The sequence below is a fragment of the Bos grunniens genome, chromosome 4, assembly GCF_055505025.1.
Source record: "Bos grunniens cultivar Pamir isolate PY7600 chromosome 4, Bosgru_T2T1.0, whole genome shotgun sequence".
Taxonomy (NCBI): domain Eukaryota; kingdom Metazoa; phylum Chordata; class Mammalia; order Artiodactyla; family Bovidae; genus Bos; species Bos grunniens.
In genome coordinates, this window is record NC_141168.1 from 107,935,304 (window position 1) to 107,962,156 (window position 26,853).

General features: G+C 36.2%; 1 protein-coding gene across 38 annotated transcripts in view; it reads right to left on the minus strand.

The window, feature by feature from the left end:
• PPP1R9A (protein phosphatase 1 regulatory subunit 9A) overlaps positions 1 to 26,853 on the minus strand; it is a 349,650-nt gene that overhangs the window by 123,830 nt on the left and 198,967 nt on the right. For all 38 annotated transcript variants that reach the window (XM_086397813.1, XM_086397812.1, XM_086397811.1 and 35 more), the window contains one exon: positions 14,887 to 14,991. In XM_086397813.1, the coding sequence (XP_086253939.1) occupies positions 14,887 to 14,991 (105 nt within the window). The remainder of the gene's footprint in view (positions 1 to 14,886; positions 14,992 to 26,853) is intronic.

The window sequence follows — 26,853 nt, forward strand, 5'->3', positions numbered from 1 at the left end:
TTTACATCTTTTTTGGGTTTTGTATCCTTTAGTTATTGTAGATACTGATGCTTTTACTTTTGTCTTTTAACTCTACTACTAACTTTATATATGGCTGGTACTACTTTTACTGTATGTTTGCCTTTTTCTTCTGTAATTTAAATGTTTCTAGTTGTGTTTCTATTTTTTGTCTTCTCTCCTTAGAGAAGTCTTTTTAACATTTCTCTTAAAGCTGACTTAGCGGTTTGAAAACTTTCAGCTTTTGCTTATCTATAAAATTCTATTTCCCCTTCAAATCTTAATAATAACCCTACTGAATATTCTTGGTTGTAGATTTTTTCCTTTCATCACTTTAAATATATGGTACCATTTAATTATGGGGCAATGGCACCCCACTCCAGTACTCTTGCCTGGAAAATCCCATGGACGGAGGAGCCTGGTGGGCTGCAGTCCATGAGATTGCTAAGAGTTAGACATGACTGAGCGACTTCACTTCCACTTTTCACTTTCATGCATTGGAGAAGGAAATGGCTTCTGCCTAAAAAGTTTCTGCTGAAAAGTAAGCTAACAGTCATATGGGAGTTCACTTATAATGTAACCGGTTGACTTTCTCTGCTGCTTTCAAGATTCTGTACCTTTAATTTATGCCCTTCTAAGTATTATAATCTGTCTTGGTGTGGGTCTCTTTGGGTTCATCTTGTTTGGATACTCTGTACTCCCTGGATCTGGGTGTCTGTTCCTTTCCAAGGTTATGGATGTTTTCAGCTTTTATTTCTTCAAGTAAATTCTCTGCCCCTTTCTCTCTTCTCCATCTGGGCCCCTATATGCTTGATGTTGTCCCAGAGGTCTCTTAAACTATCCTCGTTTCTTAAATTCTTTTTTCTGCTCAATCTAGGTGATATACATTACTCTGTCTTCCAGTTCACTGATCTATCTGCATTTACTTAAAAATTTTATGTTGAATTATATATAGATAGATAGATATCTTAATTCAGGCAGCAAATTTGGGTCATGTTATAGTTCCCAGTTAGTCACATCTGTAACGTTTTATAATATGGTATAATTTACGGTACAGATTTGTAATAATAGAATATCATCATGATAAGTGTGGTCCCAAGGGAAAGCACACAGAATTGAAACTAAACTATTCTCTATGCCTTATCTCCCTCATGTGAAAATTAGTATCTACCTCATATGTCTAACAGAATGACATAAGAATAAAATGTGGTATAGACATGAAAAGTCTTTAAGGCGCTATTATAATGATGCGCTAAGTTGCTTCAGTCGTGTCTGACTCTTTGCAACCCTATGGACTATAGCCCACCAGGCTCCTCTGTCCATAGGATTTTCCAGGCAAGAATACTGGAATGGGTTGCCATGCCCTCCTCCAGGAGATCTTTCCGACTCAGGGATCAAACCAGTGTCTTTTATGGCTTCTGCACTGGTAGGCAGATAAACTTTACCACGAGCACTACCTGGGAAGCCCATTATTATGATAAGACTAATAAAACTTTCTATTTGGAAAATGGGTAACATTCCAATTACCTTTCTATATATTCTAAACATTTGGCCCACTTTAAAACTGTCTTTATAAATGTGTCCTATTGTATGTGTATAACCTAGCAGAGAAATGAGGAGAAAATGTAAAATTTAAAGTAAGGTTATTATTCAAGTATAGATTGAGAATATGGACATACTGTGATAGTACAATTTAGATTGAAGTGTATACAAAAGAAAAGATTGGTTTTGATAGAACAAATACACTAAACCATAAACATGACTTATTGACTTTGTGACCTTGAGTGTATCAATATTTCTAAATCCTTAATTTCTAAATATGTACAATAAATGTAACAATAACAAACAAATATTATATAATCCATATAAAAAGCTTTACTAATGACCTGGTACCTAGAGAGTATTTAATAAATGTTTTATGTTGCCTTTATCTAGGTAATATCTACATTTCTATATGGGATTGAATGTATTTCAAAATACTATATGTACACACTATCTAAATTACTTATTTACGCTCACTAATTTTGAAAGAGAGGTTTTCCTAAACCAACCACAAGAAAAATGATGAAACACTGCACTGAATTGCGCTCTGAAAACCTTAATCTGAGCTGTGATTGAAACAGGAAAGTATGGATTATATAATCATTTTATATGGAATTTTAAAAATCATCAAAAATGATTGCCAGCAACCATCAGATTCTTGAAATACATGTGACCAAAGTAACTGACATTTTTGTGCAATTATTATTTATATTTTAGACATTATCCCTGACTGAAATGATAACACATACTGTCAAATCATCCTGTTTATAAACTTAAAATTAAGAGAAAAATATTTTTCTTGTTACTTTCTAATTTTTTTCCTTGCTTCAATAAGGAATGATGTGATCTTTTGCAGTTCAGATATAAAGAATGAGGTAAAAAAAAAAAAAAAAACCTGTAATGTGACATTTAAATTAAAAATTAGATATTTTCTAAGCTTATGACTGACAAATAATGGCAATATTAAAAACAAAATCTATTACTAGGGTTTATGTTTTTAGCACAGCTTGTTTCTAGTGTTTAAAACAAGTGTAATGTTACAACATGAATTATTTCACAAAGAACTGCCCCCTCTCCCCTTCAAGGCTGAGATAAAATAAGAAAGGGAGATAAATCAGTTTTTCCTATTCTTTCCATCTATAATCAGACACAGCAATGTCCATGCCCTGTCCTATGGAGTTTAGATGATGAGATTATAAAGAACTCATTTGATTTGTTTATTGAATTTTCCGGTGAGCTGTCAAACAAAAACAAAACAACGATAAAATTCTATTTACAATTTGCTGAATTATAGTCATAAAGATCCTACATGTTTCCTGTGAATGATGTGAGAAGGTTATGTTGAAAGATGATGATTTGATGATTTATGAGTGTTCTCTTTTTTAGACATAAGCTATTCTAATAGAAGTATTATGTTAGTCAAATATGGCTCTTATTATGACATCAAAAATTTTAAATTATAATTGTGGAATTAAGCTAATCAAAAAAAGGAAAAGCTAAACTGGCATGTGAGAGTTGGACCATAAAGAAGGCTGAGCACCAAAGAACTGATGCCTTCGAACTGTGGTGCAGTAGAAGACTCTTCAGAGTCCCATGGACTGCAAGATCAAACCAGTCAATCTGAAAGGAAATCAACCCTAAATATTCATTGGAGGGACTGATGCTGAAGCTGAAGCTCCCAATACTTGGGCCACCTGATGCAAACAGCCAACTCACTGGAAAAGACCCTGATGCTGGGAAAGATTGAAGGCAAAAGGATAAGACAGTGGCAGAGGATGTGATGGTTGGATGGTATCACCACCTCACTGGACATGAATCTGAGCAAACTCCAGGAGATAGATGAGGACAGAGGAGCCTGGCGTGCTTCAGTCTATGGGGTTGCAAAGAGTCGGACATGACTTAGCAAATGAACAACAACAACAAACCAGGATATAGCTATTAGTTCTTATAAAATCAATTCTTTCATTCAAATATTCTTTAAACAATATTTATTATATATAGACCAAATCTGTATTATCTTTAAAAAGCAAAATAAAAAATAGATGCATAAGACCAGCTATCATTTTACTTGAGCCTTGGATAACAAAATCACATGGTTCTTTTAAACATTTTGGTAAAAACTCACTTGTTTTACATTTGACAACATTTTAAAGTATGAGGTTCATAACTTTTCAAATATTTGGCTTAATTCTACTGAGCAAGTGATGGCAAAAGTATATCCAGCCCCCTTCACTAAAATTTGCTGATTGTATTCAGAAGTTGAAGTCCTGCACATCCAAGCTTTTACCTCTTGCTTATACTTGCAGATTCTTACATATTTTCCTTCCCATATTGGATCTAGATTAATATACTATATATTTTAGCATTTAAAAAATTTTATATTCAGCTACAAAGTGTTTGTTAAAGCCAGATATTTAAAAAATTTAACTTAATTGTAAGCATTAGTTACTAGAAATTAATTTTCTATCTAACTCAATTCTGATTATATAGAACTTTATTTACACTATAGTTCAACGTCAAAAGAAGTAGTTGAATTATTTAAAAAACACTGCCTAACCCTGACATTAACCTACGTCAAGGACATATGTTTTTAAAATGTTACATCCTTTCAAGAAATGACATTTCTCTGTTTAATAGTTAGCTCTGATGCCTCAAGTTTTTTTATGGGGGGGGGCGGTGGTAAACATTTTTAAAACTTTCAATTGGAGGATAATTGCTTTACAATGGTGTGTCGGTTTCTACCACATAACATCTTGAGCCTCCCTCCCACCCCTCTAGATCATTGGTCAGCCATGAAGAGGGAAAAAGGATGAACCTGGACTACATACATACAGTCTATAACCATAACTCTAACTGTTATATAGAGTGAAGTTAGTCAGAAAGAGAAAAAACAGCATATATTAATGCACATATATAGAATCTATTAATAGAAAAATGGTACAGATGAACCTATTTACAGGGCAGGAATACTGGCTCAGGTTTAAACATTTACACACACAAATATTAAAAAGAAGTTTTTAAATGTTAATTTGTATATAGTAACACCAGAAAAAGTCTCATTAAGCCAAAGTCTCCTTTAAGTGGTTCCCTGAAATCCCTACTGTCTTTAATATTCTATCACCAGTTGCTGACCATTTTCATGTATGAAAGTGTTAGTCTCTCAGCTGTGTCCAACTCTTTGCGATCCCATGGACTATAGCCCACCAGGCTCCTCTGTCCATGGACTTCTCCAGGTAAGAATCCTGGAGTGGGTTGCCATTCCCTTCTCCAGGGGATCTTCCCAACCCAGGGATCGAACCTGGGTTTCCTGCATTGCAGGAGGATTCTTAATCATTTGAGCCAGCAAGGAAGCCCATTTTCACATATACAAGTGTAAAAATTTACTATCCATGATCCCAACTTTAGAGTGGCTGCTCACCTTATCTGAGGGAAAGGGGATGGTCTTACAAGTGAGGCAAATACAAAATCTACAGTAACTCACAATCTCCATGATGTGACATGACCATGAACATGACAATGCTCTCACTGCCCTCCGTTATTTATGACACTCCACCACAAAACCAAGGCTCTTTAAAAAAGTGAAACTCTCAATTTCCCCTTGGGTTATCATGGAAACAAACATTCTCATTAAAATGATGTTAATGAATTGAAAACATTTCAATATTCAATGCATTTCAAGTGGAAATCTCAAATACACAATGATATTAAGTAAAAAGTATTTTTTAAAGCTCTCATATTTAGAAATTACATACCCAGGAGAGAACCCAAAATAAACATGAGCACGTCTATAAAAAGCTCACTTATCATTCACTTATATTTTCTTTTGAATATTTTAAACTCTTCCAACAAGGACAGAGGAATATTTAAGAATCTCAGATTAATTTGTTTTCTATTGTCTGTGACTACAGTTTCTATAAAATCCTAACCTTTAGAAGCATTTTATGGCTTAATGTCAAAAAGTAGTTAAATACATTCACTGGAGATAAAAGCATGATGAATGCATAGTGATTGAGGATAAGTAGTAGGTACTTGCCAGAAAGCATTTAAAATTTAATGTGAATGGTGCTGACAAGCAAACATCCAATTTATTAGAAATTTCTCATACAGAATCACAATTTCTACTATAGCATCACTTTCCTATAACAGCTTCCTTTCAGCACAAAGAAGCCTGTCTGGAGTTAAAAACAGCAGCTACTCTGCATTCTGGGCTTCCCAGGTGGCACTAGTGGTAAAGACTCCCACTTGCCTATGCAAGAGACATAAGAGACACAGGTTTGATCCCTGGGTGGAGAAGATTCCCTGCAGGAGGGCACAGCAACCCATTCCAGTATTCTTGCCTAGAGAAGCCCTTGGACAGAAGAGCCTGGCAGGTTAGAGTTCATAGGGTTGCAAAGAGTCAGACATGGCTGAAGCAACCTAGCACACACACAATCCGTGTTCCAGAGTTCATTCTTTCAAATGTTTTACAATTGTTACCATGTCTTTTCAATGTTTTCTATTTTTTAGGCAAAAGTTTTTAGAATCTTTCATATATAGAAGGAAAAACGTTTAGACCTCTCACCATCCAAAGGTCAGTCTTTCTTAAAATGTCTCAAGGTTTTTAGGGTTCTTCTTAAGACAGGGTGTGCAACATTAACACATATTATGGAATAACATTAATCTGTCTGCCTATCCATCCATCTGTCCAACTAGTTCTGTCCAACTAGTTACTGATCACTACATAGCAGGCAGCCGCTAAGCTGAATTCAAGTAATCTCTGTATTCTTACATTTATGTCCTGTGGAATTCTCTCCCCTTGAGTGTGGGGTGCACTTGTTGGGTTACTTTTATCAAATAAAATACAGAACTGATGGGATGTCATTTCAGCAAAATGAAAAATGACAGACTGCATCTTGGCTGAATCCACTTGGCTGGATCCACTCCCTGGATCACTCCCTCTAGGGAATCTAGTTTCCATGTTGTGATGAATCTCTGTAAAGGCTCCCACAAGAAAGCTGGGAAGCGGATCACAGAAACTATGAGATAATAAGTTTGTTGTTTCAAGTCATTAAATTGGGGAGTGATATGTCATGCAACAATAGGTACACCAATTATGCCAGGCACATAGTAGTAAACAAGACAGTCAAGTCCCAATTAAAGCTACAGCCCAAAAACTTGATTTCCTAAAAGTTATGTTGCAAGTCCATGTTTGAAAAAGGAAAAAAGTCCAGACATAAAGAATTTTATATAGATATATATATTTTTCTAGTAAGAACCCAATAATAAAATATTTTAAAAATAAAAGTATAAAGCACAATAAAATGTACATATTGCTAATGAAATTGTTTGACTGCATCTGCCTTCTTAAATAAACATGATCTTCCTTTATAATCACCATCACTTCAATATAATTAGTTAGCATAGCACTTTTAAAGTTACCTGTAACTATTATCACACATTTAAAAAATCAGTTTTACTGAGGTCAAATTTATTTACAACAAAATTTACCAACCTTAAATTCTATAATATGTTTTGATAAATATGTATACAGTTGTATAACAAGCACAGTAAGCACAACAGAGTACATTTTGTCACCTCACAAATGTTCCCTTTTTATTCAATGCATTTTAAATGGAATCAGGCAGGGTAAAGCCTTTTGTGTCTCGCTTTTTACTCAATATAAATGGTTTTCAGAGCCATACATGGTGTTAAATATATTGGCATATACATTTATTTAATATATAAACAAATAAATATATATTAATTCCTTTGTATTGCTAAGAAATATTTCAGTGTATGGAACATAATACAATTTGTAAATGCATGTATCAGTTAAAGGACATTTCATTTCTTTCCAGTTTGGAGCTTTTGGAATGAAGCTCCTATGAATGTGCGAGTGTGAGCCTTTGGGTAGGTATTTCTTTTTATTGCTCTTGAGTAAATAGCTGGGAGCAGAACTGCTAGCTGGTATAAGTGTATGTTTAACTTTATAAGAACTTGCTAAACAGTTCTGCAAAGTGGTTGTGTTATTTCATTAACCCAAGATCATAAAGATTTTTGCCTGCTTTCTAGAAACTTTTTTGTTTCAACTGTTGCACTAAGGCCTATGATCAATCATGAGTTAATTTTTGTACACACCATAGGAAGAAGGTCATTTTTTTTTCATGTGGTTATCCAATTGTTCCAGCACCATTTATTTTTTAAAAAGATTGCAATTTTCCCCACTGAATTACCTTGGTGCATCTGTCAAAAATCAATTGTTCTGTCTGTGCAGGTCTATATTGAAACTGTCTATTCTGTTCCATTAATCTATATTTTTATCCTTATGCTTAAACCAGACTACTCTGACTAGTGTAGTTTTCAGACAGTAGAAGTCCTCCAACTTTGTTCTTTGTAAAAAATATTAATTTCTCCAAAAAAGCCTGCTGAGATTCTCACTGTAATTGTCCTTTTATCTGAAGATTAGGGGTAACTGAAACCTTAACACTACGAGAGCCCATACCACACATTACCTTTGGGCTTCTTGGTACCATGCCCATAACCACAGTAGTTTAAAATCTGGAGATCAACAAGTCCTGTGAAATCCAGTAGACGTATTATAGGGAAGACTGTGTCTGATTCCTCCATGCCCACTCCTTCAATGCTTGTCTTTCTCAGCCTACTGTCGTTGTGTTATGTCACTTCTGAACATAAACTATTTAAGTCCTATGAGTCCATTCTTTAATCAATTACTTAAAGTAATTAACATGATCAGTGGAGAAATAACTCCAGAAAGAATGAAGGGATGGAGCCAAAGAAAAACAACACCAGTTGCGGATGTGACTGGTGACAGAAGCAAGGTCCAATGCTGTAAAGAGCAATATTGCATAGGAACCGGGAATGTTAGGTCCATGAGTCAAGGCAAATTGGCAGTGGTCAAATAGGAGATGGCAAGAGAGAACGTCGACATTCTAGGAATCAGCAAACTAAAATGGACTGGAATGGGTGAATTTAACTCAGATGACCATTGTATCTACTACTTTGGGCAAGAATCCCTTAGAAGAAATGGAGTAGCCATCATAGTCAATAAAAGAGTCCAAAATGCAGTACCTGGATGCAATCTCAAAAATGACAGAATGATCTCTGGTGTTTCCAAGGCAAACCATTCAATATCACAGTAATCCAAGTCTATGGAACGCTGAAGAAGCTGAAGTTGAACGGTTCCTTGAAGACCTATAAGACCTTTTAGAACTAACACCCAAAAAAGATGTCCTTTTCATTACAGGGGACTAGAATATAAAAGTAGGAAATCAAGAAACACCTGGAGTAACAGGCAAATTTGGCCTTGGAGGACAGAATGAAGCAGGGCAAAGGCAAATAGAGTTTTGTCAGAGAACGCACTGGACATAGCAAACACCCTCTTCCAACAACACAAGAGATGGCTCTACACATAGACATCACCAGATGGTCAACACCAAGTTCAGACTGATTATATTCTTTGCAGCCAAAGATGGAGAAGCTCTAAACAATCAGCAAAAACAAGACCAGGAGCTGACTGTGGCTCAGATCATGAACTCCTTATGGCCAAATTCAGACTTAAATTGAACAAAGTGGGGAAAACCACTAGAACATTCAGGTATCAGTCAGTCAGTCAGTTCAGTCGCTCACTCACATTTGACTATTTGCGACCCTGTGAACCGCAGCACGCCAGGCCTCCCTGTCCATAACCAACTCCCGGACTTGACCTAAATCAAATCCTTTATGATTATACAGTGGAAGGGAGAAAGAGATTTAAGGGACTAGATCTGAGAGACAGAGTGCCTGATGAACTATGGATGGAAGTTCATGATATTGTATAGGAGACAGGGATCAAGACCATCCCCAAGAAGAAGAAATGCAAAAAAGCAAAATGGCTGTCTCAGGAGGCCTTACAAATAGCTGTGAAGAGAAGAGAAGCCAAAAGCAAAGGAGAAAAGGAAAGATATACCCATTTGAATGCAGAGTTCCAAAGAAGAGCAAGGAGAGATAAGAAAGCCTTCCTCATCAATCAATGCAAAGAAATAGAGGAAAACAACAGAATGGAAATGACTAGAGATCTCTTCAAGACAATCAGAGATACCAAGGGAATATTTCATGCAAAGATGGGCTCAATAAAGGACAGAAATGGTAGGGACCTAACAGAAGCAAAAGATATTAAGAAGAGGTGGCAAGAATACACAGAAGAACTATACAAAAAAGATCTTCACAACCCAGATAATCATGATGGTGTGATCACTCACCTAGAGCCAGACATCCTGGAACGTGAAGTCAAGTGGGCCTTAGGAAGCATCACTATGAACAAAGCGAGTGGAGGTGATGGAATTCCAGTTGAGCTATTTCAAATTCTAAAAGATAATGCTGTGAAAGTGCTGCACTCAATATGTAAGCAAATTTGGAAAATTCAGCAGTGGCCACAGGACTGGAAAAGGTCAGTTTTCATTCCAATCCCAAAGAAAGGCAATGCCAAAGAATGCTCAAACTACTGCACAACTGCACTCATCTCACACACTAGGAAAGTAATGCTCAAAATTCTCCAAGCCAAGCTTCAGCAATGTGTGAACCATGACTTCCAGATGTTCAAGCTGGTTTTAGAAAAGGCAGAGGAACCAGAGATCAAACTGCCAACATCTGCTGAGTCATCGAAAAAGCAAGAGATTTCCAGAAAAATATCTATTTCTGCTTTATTGACTACGCCAAAGCCTTTGACTGTGTGGGTCACAATAAACTGTGGAAAATTGTGAAAGAGATGGGAATACCAGACCACCTGACCTGCCTCTTGAGAAATCTGTATGCAGGTCAGGAAGCAACAGTTAGAACGGGACATGGAACAACAGACTGGTTCCAAAGAGGAAAAGGAGTACGTCAAGGCTGTATATTGTCACCCTGTTTATTTAACTTCTATGCAGACTACATCATGAGAAACACTAGGCTGGCAGAAGCACAAGCTGGAATCAAGAATGCCGGGAGAAATATCAGTAACTTCAGATATGCAGATGATACCACCCTTATGGCAGAAAGTGAAGAAGAACTAAAGAGCGTCTTGATGAAAGTGAAAGAGGAGAGTGAAAAGGTTAGCTTAAAGCTCAACATTCAGAAAACTAAGATCATGGTATCCAGTCTCATCACTTCATGGCAAATAGATGGGGAAACAGTGGAAACATGGCTGACTTTATTTTGGGGCTCCAAAATCACTGCAGATGATGATTGCAGCCATGAAATTAAAAGATGCTTACTCCTTGGAAGAAAAGTTATGACCAACCTAGACAGCATATTAAAAAGCAGAGACGTTACTTTGCCAACAAAGGTGCATCTAGTCAAGGCTATGGATTTTCCAGTGGTCATGTATGGATGTGAGAGTGGGAATATAAAGAAAGCTGAGCAAGAAGTGATGCTTTTGAACTGTGGTGTTGGAGAAGACTCTTGATAGTCCTGTGGACTGCAAGGAGATCCAACCAGTCCATCTTAAAGGAGATCAGTCCTGGGTGTTCATTGGAAGGACTGATGTTGAAGCTGAGGGTCCAATATTTTGGCCACCTCTTGTGAAGAGCTGACTCATTTGAAAAGACCCTGATGCTGGGAATGACTGAGCGCAGGAGGAGAAGGGGACGCCAGAGGATGAGACGGTTGGATGGCATCACTGACTCATTGGACATGAGCTTGGGTATACTCCGGGAGTTGGTGATGGATAGGGAGGCCTCCCCACTCCAGTATTCTTGCCTGGAAAATCCTGTGGAGTCCTTGGGGTTGCTAAGAGTCGGACACGACTGAGCGACTTCACTTTCACTTTTCACTTTCCTGCATTGGAGAAGGAAATGGCAACCCACTCCAGTATTCTTGCCTGGAGAATCCCAGGGACATGGGAGCCTGGTGCACTATTGTCTATGGGGTCGCACAGAGTTGGACACAACTGAAGCGACTTAGCAGCAGCAGCAGGGAGGCCTGGCGTGCTGTGGTTTATGGGGTCGCAAAGAGTCGGACATGACTGAGCAACTGAAGTGAATTTAATTAACATGATTAGTATAGTACTCACCATAATTTCATTAGGATCACTTAGTTTTAAATGCTATCAATAAAACTGAGGAAATACTAGTGTTTTTCCAACACTTTGAGCCATCCCTGAGCTTCTAATCCTCCAGGAACATAGCCTGGTTTGAGTTGAACCACTTCTTCACAGTGGCCTAATATGGTTTAATTCATATAAATGATGTAAGGTTGAAAAATATATATATATATATGCCCTTGGAAGTTATCATATTAAAAATATTTATCTTATAATTTCTCTAATATGTCAAAATTGGGACTTCTATGAGGCTTTCATTAGGACTTATTAGTTCATAAACTCAGGTAGAGCAATTCCAAGTTTAAAAAGTAATTAGACTAAGCTCAGATAAAAGTGATTCTCTGTAACTGTGGGTGAAATCAACAGAATTTCACTGTGTGGTTTTGATTCATATCCAAATGATGGTACCAATTTCATATGCATTTCCAGGAAATAAGTTAAAAAATCAATCTTAGTGATTAAAATATAATCATGTCCAAATCTCAGGTTCAACTTCCTTATCAATACTAGTTTCTTATCTTTCTCCTTCCAGGCTCTCAAAGCCATGAGTTTCATACCTTCGTTCCTGATCTGTACTTAGTAGTTTGAAATATTCAAATTAATTTAGTGATTTCTTAGATATCCCTTTTAAAAAGTAGATTTTAGGAAACGGTAATGTGATAGCTATCTCCCAATAAATAAGAAATATAGAACCATACATGCTTTAAACCCTCAGTTTAAAAAGTTTCATTAAAAATATATATCTAACATTTTTCATCTCATTTTTGGTTTCCCTGGTGGCTCAGACCATAAAAGCGTCTGTTTGCAATGTAGGAGACCTAGGTTCCATCCCTGGGTCGGGAAGATCTCTTGGAGAAGGAAATGGCAACCCACTCCAGTACTCTTGCCTGGAAAATTCCATGGTGGAGGAACCTCGTAGGCTACAGTCCATGGGGTTGGAAAGAGTCAGACATGACTGAGTGACTTCACTTTGACTTTTCACTTTTGTATTAATGTCTTATGAAGAACTACCAACTAAAATAAATTCAGAGGATTCAGGTGTTATTTCTGATAAGTTAAAATGAGAAAAGTCTTTTTACTTACATTCAATTATGACCCTGAGTTATACATCAATCTAAACCTAGGGTTAAATAATTTGAGGGAATAAAGGAAGCTAAGGGTTCCATTTTGATATTAAGTTTTTTACAAATTAAGTGAGGAAATTAAATACATGCCTTTAAAAAATTAATGTAGCATGTTCTGTAAACTTGAGGTAAAAAAAAGTGGTATGAATGATGAATATTATCAGGAAGAAGAGATCACTAGGAAACAGGGAGATCAAGGAGGATTTCTTAGAGGGCAAAGGAGCTGAAATACGGTCTTCAAGGTAAGTATTTTAAACAGAAAGAATGGAAGAAAGAAATTTATAATCCATGTTTGAAAGATGATGACTACACTAGTCATACTGTACTAGAGCATGAATATAGGGAGAGGTAGGTGTTAAGACAGGCTTCCCTGGTAGCTCAGTTGGTAAAGAATCCGCCTGCAATGTGGAAGACCTAGGTTCGATCCCTGGGTTGGGAAGATCCCCTCGAGAGGAGTATGGCAATCCACTCCAGTATTCTTGCCTGGAAAATCCCAATGGACAGAGGAGCCTGGCGGGCTACAGTCAACGGGGTCACAGAGTCGGACATGACTGAGCAACTAAACACAGAACAGCTGGAAATTGTATTGTTTCTATTATTAATAAAGTTATGGCTTCTTGTTGGAAGAAAAAAAATTAAGACGAGGAACACAACAAAGGAAGAATTATTATTTCTACCCACAAGTCTTAGTTCTACTACTCAAGTTATGTAGAATGAGTCGATTGCTTTTTCCATGATAGGTCTTTACTTAAAAACTGCTTTTATGTTCTTCCATTAGAGGTAAAGAGGAAGACAGATTAAAGAAGGGAGAGACTGAAATCATGAGACAATTAAGAAGCCATTTGCCATCTGTACAAGGCTTGAAATGAGTACAAAATTATGAAGGGAAAGAAAGGGGTGGCTATGAGTCTATGTAACTACAAACTTTTTTCCAACTGAGAAATGTTCTTATAAGTTGGACATATTTCTTACTTATTTCACTTTAACATTTACTGCAAAACATAATGAGCAGCTTCAAAACCAAGTTCTACCCTGACACAGAAAAGCACTGTCTAAAGAACAGACGGTAATTCTACAGAGACAATTGCATTTACTGAGGGACCAGCCCATGCGGCTCCAAATTCTCCCTGCACTCTTTCTAATTATTTTACATGCTTTTCTTAGGATGATGCGTATTCTTGAATCATTGACATAGCACTCACAGAAGTCATTTAGGCTAACATTCCCTACATTAAAGGACGTTTCCAATTGAAAAAGTCTAAATTATAAAATGTAAACCTGTGCTTGTGCAACATAAAATATGCTGTAATAAAATCCTGTTACTCTCTTTATAGCAATATTAACTCATCAATATTTTCAGAATATTTGGCAGTTTCATTTTGAAGATAACACTAAAATACACTCATAATTATACACAGTAAATAATGTCCCCTCACGTGCTTCTTTATAGGACTTATAGAAAAGGATAAGGCATGAGCAATACTACATTAAAAAATAAGTACCCTGTGACCAAAATTAAAAGTTATTAAAACCTCGACTTTAGTTGGCACAGAACCACTTTATTTGTTTTCCAGACTATAAATTTTAGGACGTCAGGGCTGGATATAAATTTAAGGTTCCAAATAATGTATAGTCTGTCCTATTAAGTTGGAAAAGTTATAGTTTATCAAAGATTAGTCTTGCCATTCTTTAAAACAAGAAAGAGATTTTAAAATGCATTTATCAACCTTAAATCATTCCGCCTACTTGTCTTAAGTAACATGTATCACTGGATATATGTATAATCGTTTCAATTTACTGCATAACTGATTTTATTGAAGGGATCTGGGGCCTAAATTCATATTTACTGAGAAATTCTATCTTCCTTGAAATTATTGCTATATTAGCAATGAAAAACACTAACACAGTTCAGCAATTAACCACACTGATACTGTATATTTCATATCTTCATGTCTTTCTAGAATATTATTAATACAATTTTTAGTCTCATTAACTTACATGAACTAATCACAATAAAGAAGGAAAAATTTTAAACTAAAGACAAGTTTTTAGTATTTAGATAAAATTCTTCTGGTAATTATATATATTTATAGGTACACTTAGAGAGAAAACTAAAATTCAACAAATTATCAAGTAATCAAATTGTATATATCTCAAGCCACATACCTGACATTGCCCTTGGTGTTTCTTAGAACTGTTGCAGCAAAATTCTGTGTGACACCCACCAAGCTGATTCCATCCACTTCCACAATCTGGTCATTGACTTGTATTCTTTGGGAAAAGGGAAAAAATTACCCACAATTAGTTTTACTGATAATATATTCCCACTCGCAAAAAATGAGTTGACAAAATATTTGATTTTTAAGATACTCTTACTGATTCAAAATTTGTTTCCAAGCCCCAGATCTTTGTCAAAGGTTTTTATCTATTTGGGAGCTCAAACCATTTCATTTAAAAAAAATTTCATGAACCCTAGAAAGGAAAAAGCCCTTTGAAATCTTGACCAGTGAGTTTTTGTGTTTCTTGGACTACTTAACTTGTTCCTGAGGTTGCAGAACTGAAGCTACAAGTTCTCTGTGCTGTAGTAACTGAGAGAAGCCATGACCTCACTATGTGAGCACAAAGTATGTTCCTAACTTAGAAGGGTCTCAATAAATTGAATTATAAAGCCTCTGAAATTAAAGGAGTGATAATCTAATTGGTTCATAGAGAACAGTAATCACTTTCATAAATTTTCTTTTCTAGGATCTAATGAGAGTTTCAATGTACTAGACATTTAAGAAAAAAATTATTCTTGGAGATTCTGCTAGAAGCTTAGAAGTTTTTTCATATGAGACCAAGTTCATGTAATAAAAGTGAAAAAGTGAGACTTTGGATGAATAAGACTAATTTAATAATTTTGGTTTAAAGTAACAGTGGAAAAGACCGTGATGCTGGGAAAGATTGAAGGTAAAAGGAGAAGAGGGCAGCAGAGATGGTTAGAGCGCATCATCAACTCAGTGAACATGAATTTGAGCAAACTCTGGAATGTTTTACAGTCCACGGAGTCACAAACAGTCAGACACAATTTAGCAACTGAATAACAACAACAAAGTTTTCTCCATGATTTTATAAAGGTGTGGCTTTATATTTTCATGAGACTAGTTAATCTGAACTTCCTAAAATTCTGAGACAATGACAAGATAGATTAACAATATTCCTACGTAAAGTTTAAAAAGGAAAAAATATATATATAAAAGTATGTTTAACCAAACTGAATCATAATACTAACAAACTTTTATATCAGTAGTAATTATGTTTTATAGAGTGCCAGCTTAAAACATGATTTCCAAGATTCATAGTTATTTCTAAAATCTTGGTCATGATGCTTTTAAAATACACAACTCTCCTTGTGTTAAAGAATGTGCTTATTGTGGCATATTAAGAAGATGTAAAAATAGTATAATGGCTATTTTATAGAATATTTGGGGAAATGAGACGCTGGGCCTGGGGAGCTGGGAAAACTGAGTTGAGAGACTAGGAAATGGATGCCAGACCAGGCTGGCTGTTTTATTTTTCTTTATTTTTTCAATTTGGTATATTAATAATATTTATTGCTTCAAATCCTCAACAATGCCTAGAAGAGTATTCATTCTAACAGTAATTGCTAACAAAGGATGGATTTCCAGTTTGTCACCAAACTAACACTGTTCATTTGTCTATGTACCATTTCAACCAGTTTTACCAAAATAGGAAAAAGAAAAGTTTATGGCTTTTTTTATCTTTTACTCCTAAAGTAAGAAATCTCCAAAGAAACTTCTAAAAATGTATCATTCAGTTATTAATAATAAAAATGTAATAAATTATCATGGCATCTGGTCCCATCACTTCATCGGAAATAGATGGGAAAACAGTGGAAACAGTGTCAGACTTTATTTTGGGGGCTTCAAAATCACTGCAGATGGTGATTGCAGCCATGAAATTAAAAGATGCTTACTCCTTGGAAGGAAAGTTATGACCAACCTAGATAGCATATTCAAAAGCAGAGACATTACTTTGCCAACAAAGGTCCGTCTAGTCATCTAGTCCGTTTTTCCTGTGGTCATGTATGGATGTGAGAGTTGGACTGTGAAGAAGGCTGAGCGCCGAAGAATTGATGCTTTTGAACTGTGGTGTTGGAGAAGACTCTTGAGAGTCCCTTGGACTGCAAGGAGATCCAACCAGTCCATCCTAAAGGAGATCAGTCCTGGGTGTTCATTGGAAGGACTGATGCTAAAGCTGAAACTCCAATACTTTGGCCACCTCATGCGAAGAGTTGACTCACTGGAAAAGACTCTGATGCTGGGAGGGATTGGGGGCAGGAGGAGAGGGGACGACAGAGGATGAGATGGCTGGATGGCATCACCGACTCGATAGACATGAGTTTGAGTGAACTCCGGGAGTTGGTGATGGACAGGGAGGCCTGGCGTGCTGCAGTTCATGGGGTCGCAGAGAGTTGGACACGACTGAGTGACTGAACTGAACTGATAGTATAGTATAGTGGCTACAGAAAATGCTATTTGCTGGTCTGCTAAATTGTTTGCCTATGACAGGTGATTATTACCAACTTCCAAGCTACCAGTGAGGGTTGTTACTAGAAATCAGTTAAGTAGGCAACAAGTTAAATTTTAAATGGATAATTAAGACTATGGTAACAACAAAAATGAAAGAAAAAATAAAATCATGTAAATAAGGTATTGGAAGGAATTTTTGTTTTTTAAGAAAAAGAACAGCAGGCTAGTCCAAATGTATCAGCCTGTTTTAGCATATGAAAGAACATAATGATCAAAACTTGAATGTGTATAGCAAGTTGATGAAGGTCTAAAGAAGTAATTTTTATTTGCTTTGGTTTATATGACCTGGGGCCAAAAAGACACTATAAATTGTGCTGCATTTTGACAAAACTCTCTCAGTTTTAAAGGACTGTTCAAAAGATAATTTAAAAAGAACGCAATCTTCTACTACTAGAGTTACATAGAATGAGTCTCAATTCCTTTTTCTATGATAGCCCTTCATGTATTTGAAAAATGCTTTTATGCTCCTCCATTTAGGGGTAAAGGATGAGAAGGACACTAGAGAAACTAAAGTCATGAGAGAGTTAAGAAGTCATGTGCAATCTGTACAAAGTTTGAAATGATAAAAGCACAAAATTATGAATGAAAGTTCCTTTTACATCACATTCTCATCAGCATTGTACATATTTTAGATTTTGGCCATTCAACTAGGTGTCCAGTAGTATTTCTCACTGTTTTAATTTGCAATAATTCACAGATTGGAAGAAAATTTTTATATATCATATATCTTACTTGGAGCTGGTATCTAGACTATTATAAAGAATACTTACAACCCAATAATAAAATGACAGTCCAACTTAAAAGTAAGTCAGATATAGAAAGAAAAATACCATATGATCTCACTTACCTGGGAATCTAAAAAACAAACAAAAACCACCAGCTCATAGATACAGAGACAGACAGATGACTGCCATAGATGGGGCTGGGGCATGGGCAGAATGGGAGAAGGGGGTCAAAAGATACAGTCTTCCTGCTATAAAATGAGTCATGGGGATATAATGTACAATGTGGTGACTACATTTTTGTAGTATTTGTATTGCGTATTTGAAAGTTGTCAAGAGTAGATCTTAAACATCCTCATCACAAGAAAAACATTTTTATAACTATATCTGGTGATGGGATGTTAACTAGACTTCTTGAGGTGATCATTTCACAATGTATGTAAATATCAAATCATTATGTTGTATACCTGAAACTAATATAATGTTATATGTCAATTATAGCTCAATTTAAAAAAATAAGCAAAGGGTCTGAATAGGCATTTCTCCAAAGAAGAAACACAGAAGCAAATAAGCATATGTAAAAGGTGCTCAACACCATTAGTCATCAGGGGACTACAAATCAAAACTAAAGCTAGATACCTCTTCATAGTTACTAAGATGACTATGATCAAAAGACAGATAGTACCCAAACTAACACAGCACTGCTAATCAACTACACTCCAGTACATATATTAAGAAAAAGACAGATGGTAACTTTAAATGGAGCATAACCTATAAAGATATTCATTCACTGTGTTGTACACTCAAAATTAATATCATATTGTAAATCACCTATAATTGAATTAAAAAAAAATAACAAGAAGTCTTCATGAGATGTGGAGACACTGTAATCCACATACATTACTGGTAACACTATAACCATCTAGCAGTTTTCCAAAGGGTTAAACACAGAGTAACCATATGAGTCAGAAATTCCACCCCTGACTATATACTCAAGAAAAATGAAAACCTGTTCACACAAAATTTGCACATGAATATTCAAAGCAACATTATTCATAATAGCCCAAAAGTAGAAACAACTCAAATATCCATCCATTGGTGCCAGAATAAACAAAATATGAAATATGCATTCAATAGAATATTATTTGGAAATGAAATGTGGTAGATGCTGCAACATGAATAAGCCTTGAAAACATTATACTAGTGAAAAAAGCCAGTCACAAAAGATCACATGCTCTATGATTCCATTTATATGCAATGTCCAGAAGAAGCAAATCTCTACATAAAGTTGACGGAGGGAGGAGGGGAAAGCTGCGTTTCTCAAATCTGCACAAAAGTACAATGTAAGCTGCCAGAGGCCTGACCATACTGGACAGGATCGTCTAGGGCACTGGTTCTCAAACTGCCTAACTGCAATGGGACAATGGAGTCATTCTGAAAATTAAAAATTCCTCAAGTTGTACCTCCTGCAAAATTCTCATGCAGAAGATACAGAGTACAGGACAGACATTTTTTTTTTCTCAATTTTGTCTATTATAAATAAGTTATCATATAAGTCTTTATGTAGACATACATTTTCATTTCTGTTGGAAATTACCAACAAGTAGAATTGCTGGCTTGAAAGGTTAAGTATATGCTTAAAAGAACTGCCAAACTATTTTCCTAAGTGCCTGTAAAACGTTACGTTCCCACAAGCTATGTGTGAGTGTTCCATTTCTCCATAGCCTTGCTAACATTTTACATTGTCAGCATTCTCAACTTTAGCCATTCTAGTAGGTATGGTATCTCACTGCAGTTTTTATCTGTATCCTCTAAGGACTAATGATGTTGAACAAATATTCATATGCTATCGAGCATTCATATATTTTTCTCTTTGAAACAACTACACAAATCTTCCATTTGTATTTTTCAAATACAATTATTTTTATTTGTGGGTTTTTTGTTACTGAGTTGTAAGTTTTCTTCACACCCTTGACACAAATCCTCACATGAATGTTTAACAAATATTTTCTTCTTGTCTATATAGATTCCCTTTATCATTTCATGACCATGCCTCTTAAAGAACAAAAGCTTTTAATAAAGTTCACTTTTTTCTTTAATGCTCCATGCTTTGTGTCCTGTCTCAAAAATCTTTGCTTAATGGTAGGATACAAATACTTTCACCTATGTATTCTCTTAGTTTTTCATGGAACTCTGATGCCTAGATCTATAATTTTGACTTAATCTGTATATGGTGTAAGATAAGGTTTGTGGTTTACTTGTTTTGTTTTTCCATACGGATATCTAATTTTTAAAAAATTTTATTTTATGTTGGAGTATAGTGGATTAACAGTGTTGTGTTAGTTTCAGGTGTACGGCAAGGTGATTCAACTACACACATATATACATGTACCTATTCGCTTTCAAATTCTTTTGCCATTTCGGTTATTACAGAATATTGGATATCTAATCCTTATAGCACTGTTTGTAGAAAAGATTATACATTTTACCACAGAATTATTATAGCACTTTAATTGAAAGTCAACTGACTATATCTGTTTCAGTCTATTCTTACTTTCTATTCTACTCCACTGATCTCTGTTTCAATTTTTATACCAATATCATATGGCCTTGGTTACAGAAATTTTGTACTAAGTCTTGAAAAAAATCAGGTAAGGTCATTCCTCTAACTTTATTCTTTTACAGAATTGATATTCTAGGTCCATTATGTTTCTATATGCATTCTGGAACCAGCTAGTCAATTTCTATCCCTAAAAACAGAAGACTCCTAAGATTTTTATTGGATTTCTTTGAAACTATACATCAGAATGAGGACATCTGACATCGTTTCTGGTTTTGTAAATATGGAGTTGTTTGCTACTAAGGTCTGGACTCTATAGGTCAGGTCATCCATCTTCCTTATTTATTCTTAATGTTCACCATACTTCCAAGATGGGAGGCTAGGTTTCGGTAGAGGTTAGAAATGGATATTATGTTTTAAAGTGAAAGTTGCTTGATTGTGTCCAAGCAAAAAGGAGAGAAGAATCAAATCAACAAAATTAGAAATGAAAAAGGAGAGGATACAACAGACAATGCAGAAATACAAAGGATTATAAGAGACTATTATGAACAACTGTATGGCAATAAAATGGATAACCTGGAAGAAATGGACAGATTCTTAGAAAAGTTCAGTCTTCCAAGACTGAACCAGGAAGAAGTAAAAATTATGAACAACCCAATTAGAAGCACTGAAATTGAAGCTGTGATCAAACATCTCCCAAAAAACAAAAACCCAGGACCAGATGGCATCACAGGACAATTCTATCTAACATTTAGAGAAGAACTAATGTCTATCCTTCTAAAACTCTTTCTAAAAATTGCAGAGGAACGAACATTTCAAAACTCATTCTAAGAGGCCACCATCACCCTGCTACCAAAACTGGACAAAGACAACACACAAAAAAGAAAACTACAAGAAGAATCAATATAGTGAAAATGAGTATACTACCCAAAGCAATTTATAGATTCAATGCAATCCCTATCAAGCTACCAAAGGTATTCTTCACAGAGCTAGAACAAATAATTTCACAACTTGTATGGAAATACAAAAAACCTCGAATAGCCAAAGCTATCTTGAGAAAGAAGAATGGAACTGGAGGAATCAACCTACCTGACTTCAGGCTCTACTACAAAGCCACAGTCATCAAGACAGTATGGTATTGGCACAAAGACAGAAATATTGATCAATGGAACAAAATAGAAAGCCCAGAGATAAATCCACGCACATATGGACACCTTATCTTTGACAAAAGAGGCAAGAATATACAATGGATTAAAGATAATCTCTTTAACAAGTGGTGCTGGGAAAACTGGTCAACCACTTGTAAAAGAATGAAACTAGAACACTTTCTAACACCATACACAAAAATAAACTCAAAATGGATTAAAGATCTAAACATAAGACCAGAAACTATAAAACTCCTAGAGGAGAACATAGGCAAAACACTCTCTGACATACATCACAGCAGAATCCTCTATGACCCACCTCCCAGAATATTGGAAATAAAAGCAAAAATAAACAAATGGGACCTAATTAAACTTAAAAGCTTCTGTACATCAAAGGAAACTATTAGCAAGGTGAAAAGACAGCCTTCAGAATGGGAGAAAATAATAGCAAATGAAGCAACGGACAAACAACTAATCTCAAAAATATGCAAGCAACTCCTAGAGCTCAACTCCAGAAAAATAAATGACCCAATCAAAAAATGGGCCAAAGAACTAAATAGACATTTCTCCAAAGAAGACATACAGATGGCTAACAAACACATGAAAAGATGCTCAACATCACTCATTATCAGAGAAATGCAAATCAAAACCACTATGAGGTACCATTTCACGCCAGTCAGAATGGCTGCGATCCATAAGTCTACAGGCAATAAATGCTGGAGAGGGTGTGGAGAAAAGGGAACGCTCTTACACTGTTGGTGGGAATGCAAACTAGTACAGCTATGGAGAACAGTGTGGAGATTCCTTAAAAAACTGGAAATAGAACTGCCTTATGATCCAGCAATCCCACTGCTGGGCATACACACTGAGGAAACCAGAAGGGAAAGAGACACGTGTACCCCAATGTTCATCACAGAACTGTTTATAATAGCCAGGACATGGAAACAACCTAGATGTCCATCAGCAGATGAATGGATAAGAAAGCTGTGGTACATATACACAATGGAGTATTACTCAGCCATTAAAAAGAATACATTTGAATCAGTTCTAATGAGGTGGATGAAACTGGAACCTATTATACAGAGTGAAGTAGCCAGAAAGAAAAACACCAATACAGTATACTAACGCATATATATGGAATTTAGAAAGATGGTAACAATAACCATGTGTACGAGACAGCAAAAGAGACACTGATGTATAGATCAGTCTATGGACTCTGTGGGAGAGGGAGAGGGTGGGGAGATTTGGGAGAATAGCAGTGAAACATGTATAATATCATGTATGAAATGAGTCACCAGTCCAGGTTCGATGCACAATACTGGATGCTTGGGGCTGGTGCACTGGGACGACTCAGAAGGAGGGTATGGGGAGGGAGGAGGGAGGAGGGTTCAGGATGGGGAACACAGGTATACCTATGGTGGATTCATTTCGATATTTGGCAAAACTAATACAATATTGTAAAGTTTAAAAATAAAATAAAATTTTAAAAAAAATGCCAAAAAAAAAAAAAAGAAAACTACAGGCCAATGTCACTGATAAACATAGATGCAAAAATCCTCAACAGAATTTCAGCAAATAGAATTCAGTAATACATCAAAAAGCTCATACACCATGAGCAAGCTGGGTTTGTTCCAGGGATGCAAGGATTCTTCAATGTACACAAATCAATTAATGTGACACACCATATTAACAAATTGAAAGATAAAAACCATATGATCATCTAAATAGATGCAGAAAAAGCCTTGGACAAAATTCAGTACCCATTTATGATTAAAACTCTTCACAAAATGGGCATAGAAGGGATCTACCTCAACATAGAAAAGGTGATATATGATAAGCCTACAGCAAACATTATTCTCAATGGTGAAAAACTGAAAGCATTTCCCCTAAGATCAGGAAAAGACAAGGGTATCCACTTTCACCACTATTATTCAACATAGTTCTGGAAGTCCTAGCTACAGCCATCAGAGAAGGAAAAGAAATAAACAGGATCCAGATCAGAAAAGAAAAAGTAAAGTTCTCACTGTTTGCAGATCACATAATATTGTACATAGAAAACCCTAAAGATAGTATCAGAAAATTACTAGAGCTAATCAGTGAATACAGCAAAGTTGCAGGATACAAAATCAATGCACAGAAATCACTTGCATTTCTATATACTAACAATGAAAAATCAGAAAGAGAAATTAAGGAAACAATCCCATTCACCATTCCAAGAAAAAGAATTAAATATTTAGGAATAAACTTACCTCAGGAGACAAAAGAACTGTACACAGAAAACTATAAGACACTAATGAAAGAAATCAAAGACAACAGAAACAGATGGAGAGATATCCCATGTTCCTAGGTAGGAAGAATCAATATTGTGAAAATGACAACACTACCAAACACAATCCACAGATTCAGTGAGATCCTTATCAAATTAGCAATGGCAGCTTTCACAGAACTGGAACAAAAAATTTCACAATTCATATGGAAACACAAAAGACCCCGAATAGCCAAAGCAGTCCTGAGAAAGAAGAATGGAGCTGGAGGAATCAACCTTCCTGACTTCAGATTATACTATAAAGCTACAGTCATCAAGACAGTATGGTACTGCCAAAAAAAAAAAAAAAAAAAAACAGAAATATAGACCAACAGAACAAGATGGAAAGCCCAGAAGTAAACCCATGCACCTATGGGTACCTTATTTTTGACAAGAGGCAAGAATTATACAATGGGACAAAGACAGCCTCTTCAGAAATGGTGCTGGGAAAACTGGACAGCTACATGTAAAAGAATGAAATTAGAACACTTCCTAACACCATACACAAAGATAAACTCATAATGGATTAAAGACCTAAATGCAAGACCAGAAACTATAAAACTCTTAAACATAGGCAGAACACTTGATGACATAAATCAAAGCAAGATCCTCTATGACCCACCTCCTAGAGTAATGGAAATAAAAACAAAAGTAAACAAGTGGGACTTGATTAAACTTAAAAGCTTTTGCACAACAAAGGAAACTATATGCCAGGTGAAAAGACAACCCTCAGAATGGGAGAAAATAATAGCAAATGAAACAACTGACAAAGGATTAATTTCCAAAATCGACATACAACTCAATCAAAAAGTGGGGAAGACTTAAACAGACATTTCTCCAAAGAAGACATACATATGCCTATCAAATGCATGAAAAGATGCTCGACATCACTCATTATTAGAGAAATGCAAATCAAAACTACGATGAGGTATCACCTCACACTGGTCAGAATGGCCATCATCAAAAAGTCTACAAACAATAATGCTGGAGAGGATGTGGAACAAAGGGAATGCTCTTGCACTGTTGGTGGGAATGTACATTGATACAGCCTCTATGGAAGACAGTATGGAGATTCTTTAAAAAACTAGGAATAAAACCACTATACAACCCAGCAATCCCACTCTTATGTATATACCCTGAGGAAACCAAGGTTGAAAAAGATACATGTATCCCACTGTTCACTGTAGCACTATTGACAATAGCTAGAACATGGAAGCAACCTAGATATCCATCGACAGATGAATGGATAAAGAAGTTAAAGAATGTATAAAGAAGTGGTACATATACAACTGACACAATATACACAATGGAATATTAGCCATAAAATGAAATGCATTTGAGTCAGTTCTAATAACACATATATATGGAATCTACCAAAATGGTACTGAAGAATTTATTTACAGGGCAACCAGTGGAGAAACAGACATAGAGAATAGACTTATGCACGTGGGGAGAGGGGAGGAGAGGGTGAGATGTATGGAAAGAGTAACATGGAAACTTACATTACCACATGTAAAATAGATTGGAGAAGGCAATGGCATCCCACTCCAGTACTCCTGCCTGGAAAATCCCACGGACAGAGGAGCCTGGTAGGCTGCAGTCCATGGGGTCGCTAAGAGTCGGACACGACTGTGCGACTTCACTTTCACTTTTCACTTTCATGCATTGGAGAAGGAAATGGCAACCCACTCCAGTGTTCTTGCCTGGAGAATCACTGGCACGGGTAGGCTGCCATCTCTGGGGTCGCACAGAGTCGGACACGACTGAAGTGACTTAGCAGCAGTAGCAGCAGCAAAATAGATGGCCAACAGGAATTTGCTCTATGGCTCAGAGGTTAAAGCGTCTGTCTGGAATTCAGGAGACTCGGGTTCTATCCCTGGGTCAGGAAGATCCCCTGGAGAAGGAAATGGCAACCCACTCCAGGACTCTTGCCTGGAGAATCCCATGGAGGGAGGAGCCTGGTAGGCTACAGTCCATGGGGTCACAAAGAGTCTGATAGGACTGAGTGACATCACTTTCAGGAAACTCAAACAAGGGCTCCGTATCAACCTAAAGTGGTGGGATGGCGAGGGAGATGGGAGGGAGGTTCAAAAGGGAGGGGATATGTGTATACCTATGACCGACTCGATGGACATGAGTTTGAGTGAACTCCGGGAGTTGGTGATGGACAGGGAGGTCTGGCGTGCTGTGATTCATGGGTCGCAAAGAGTCGGACACAACTGAGCGACTGAACTGAACTGATGGCTGATTCATGTTGAGGTTTCACAGAAAACAACAAAATTCTGTAAAGCAATTACCCTTCTATTAATAAATTAAAACAGTGGGAAAAAAGAAGAATATGAGGGACATTCTAAAAAAAATATATATATATATACAAGACAGTAAGATATTAATGGGGCAAAATGAAAAAACAAAATATGAATAGGAAGTTTACATCTAAAGCCACGAAAAACAGAATAAACATAGAAAACAGCATGTTCGGATCAAAGAAAAGAGAAATTCAACTTCTTTTATGATAAAGTTTAGATAATCATAAGACACATGTGAAATAAATGAGTAAGTTCTACATGTACCAAGACTGGGATACAAATTTGGGAGTAATTTATATAGAGTCATTTAAAAAAATGACTTGAATACAAAAATGAGTTCAAGATGCTCCCCTTGGAAGAGAAGCATTCTTTCAATGCAGGGTGAAAACAGGAGGATCTATACTGAAGGAGAACCTGGAAAGTCTCTTTCCCTCTCCTTCTCTCTCTCTCTGTGTCTCACACACACATGCACACACACACCAACACACACACCAATAAAA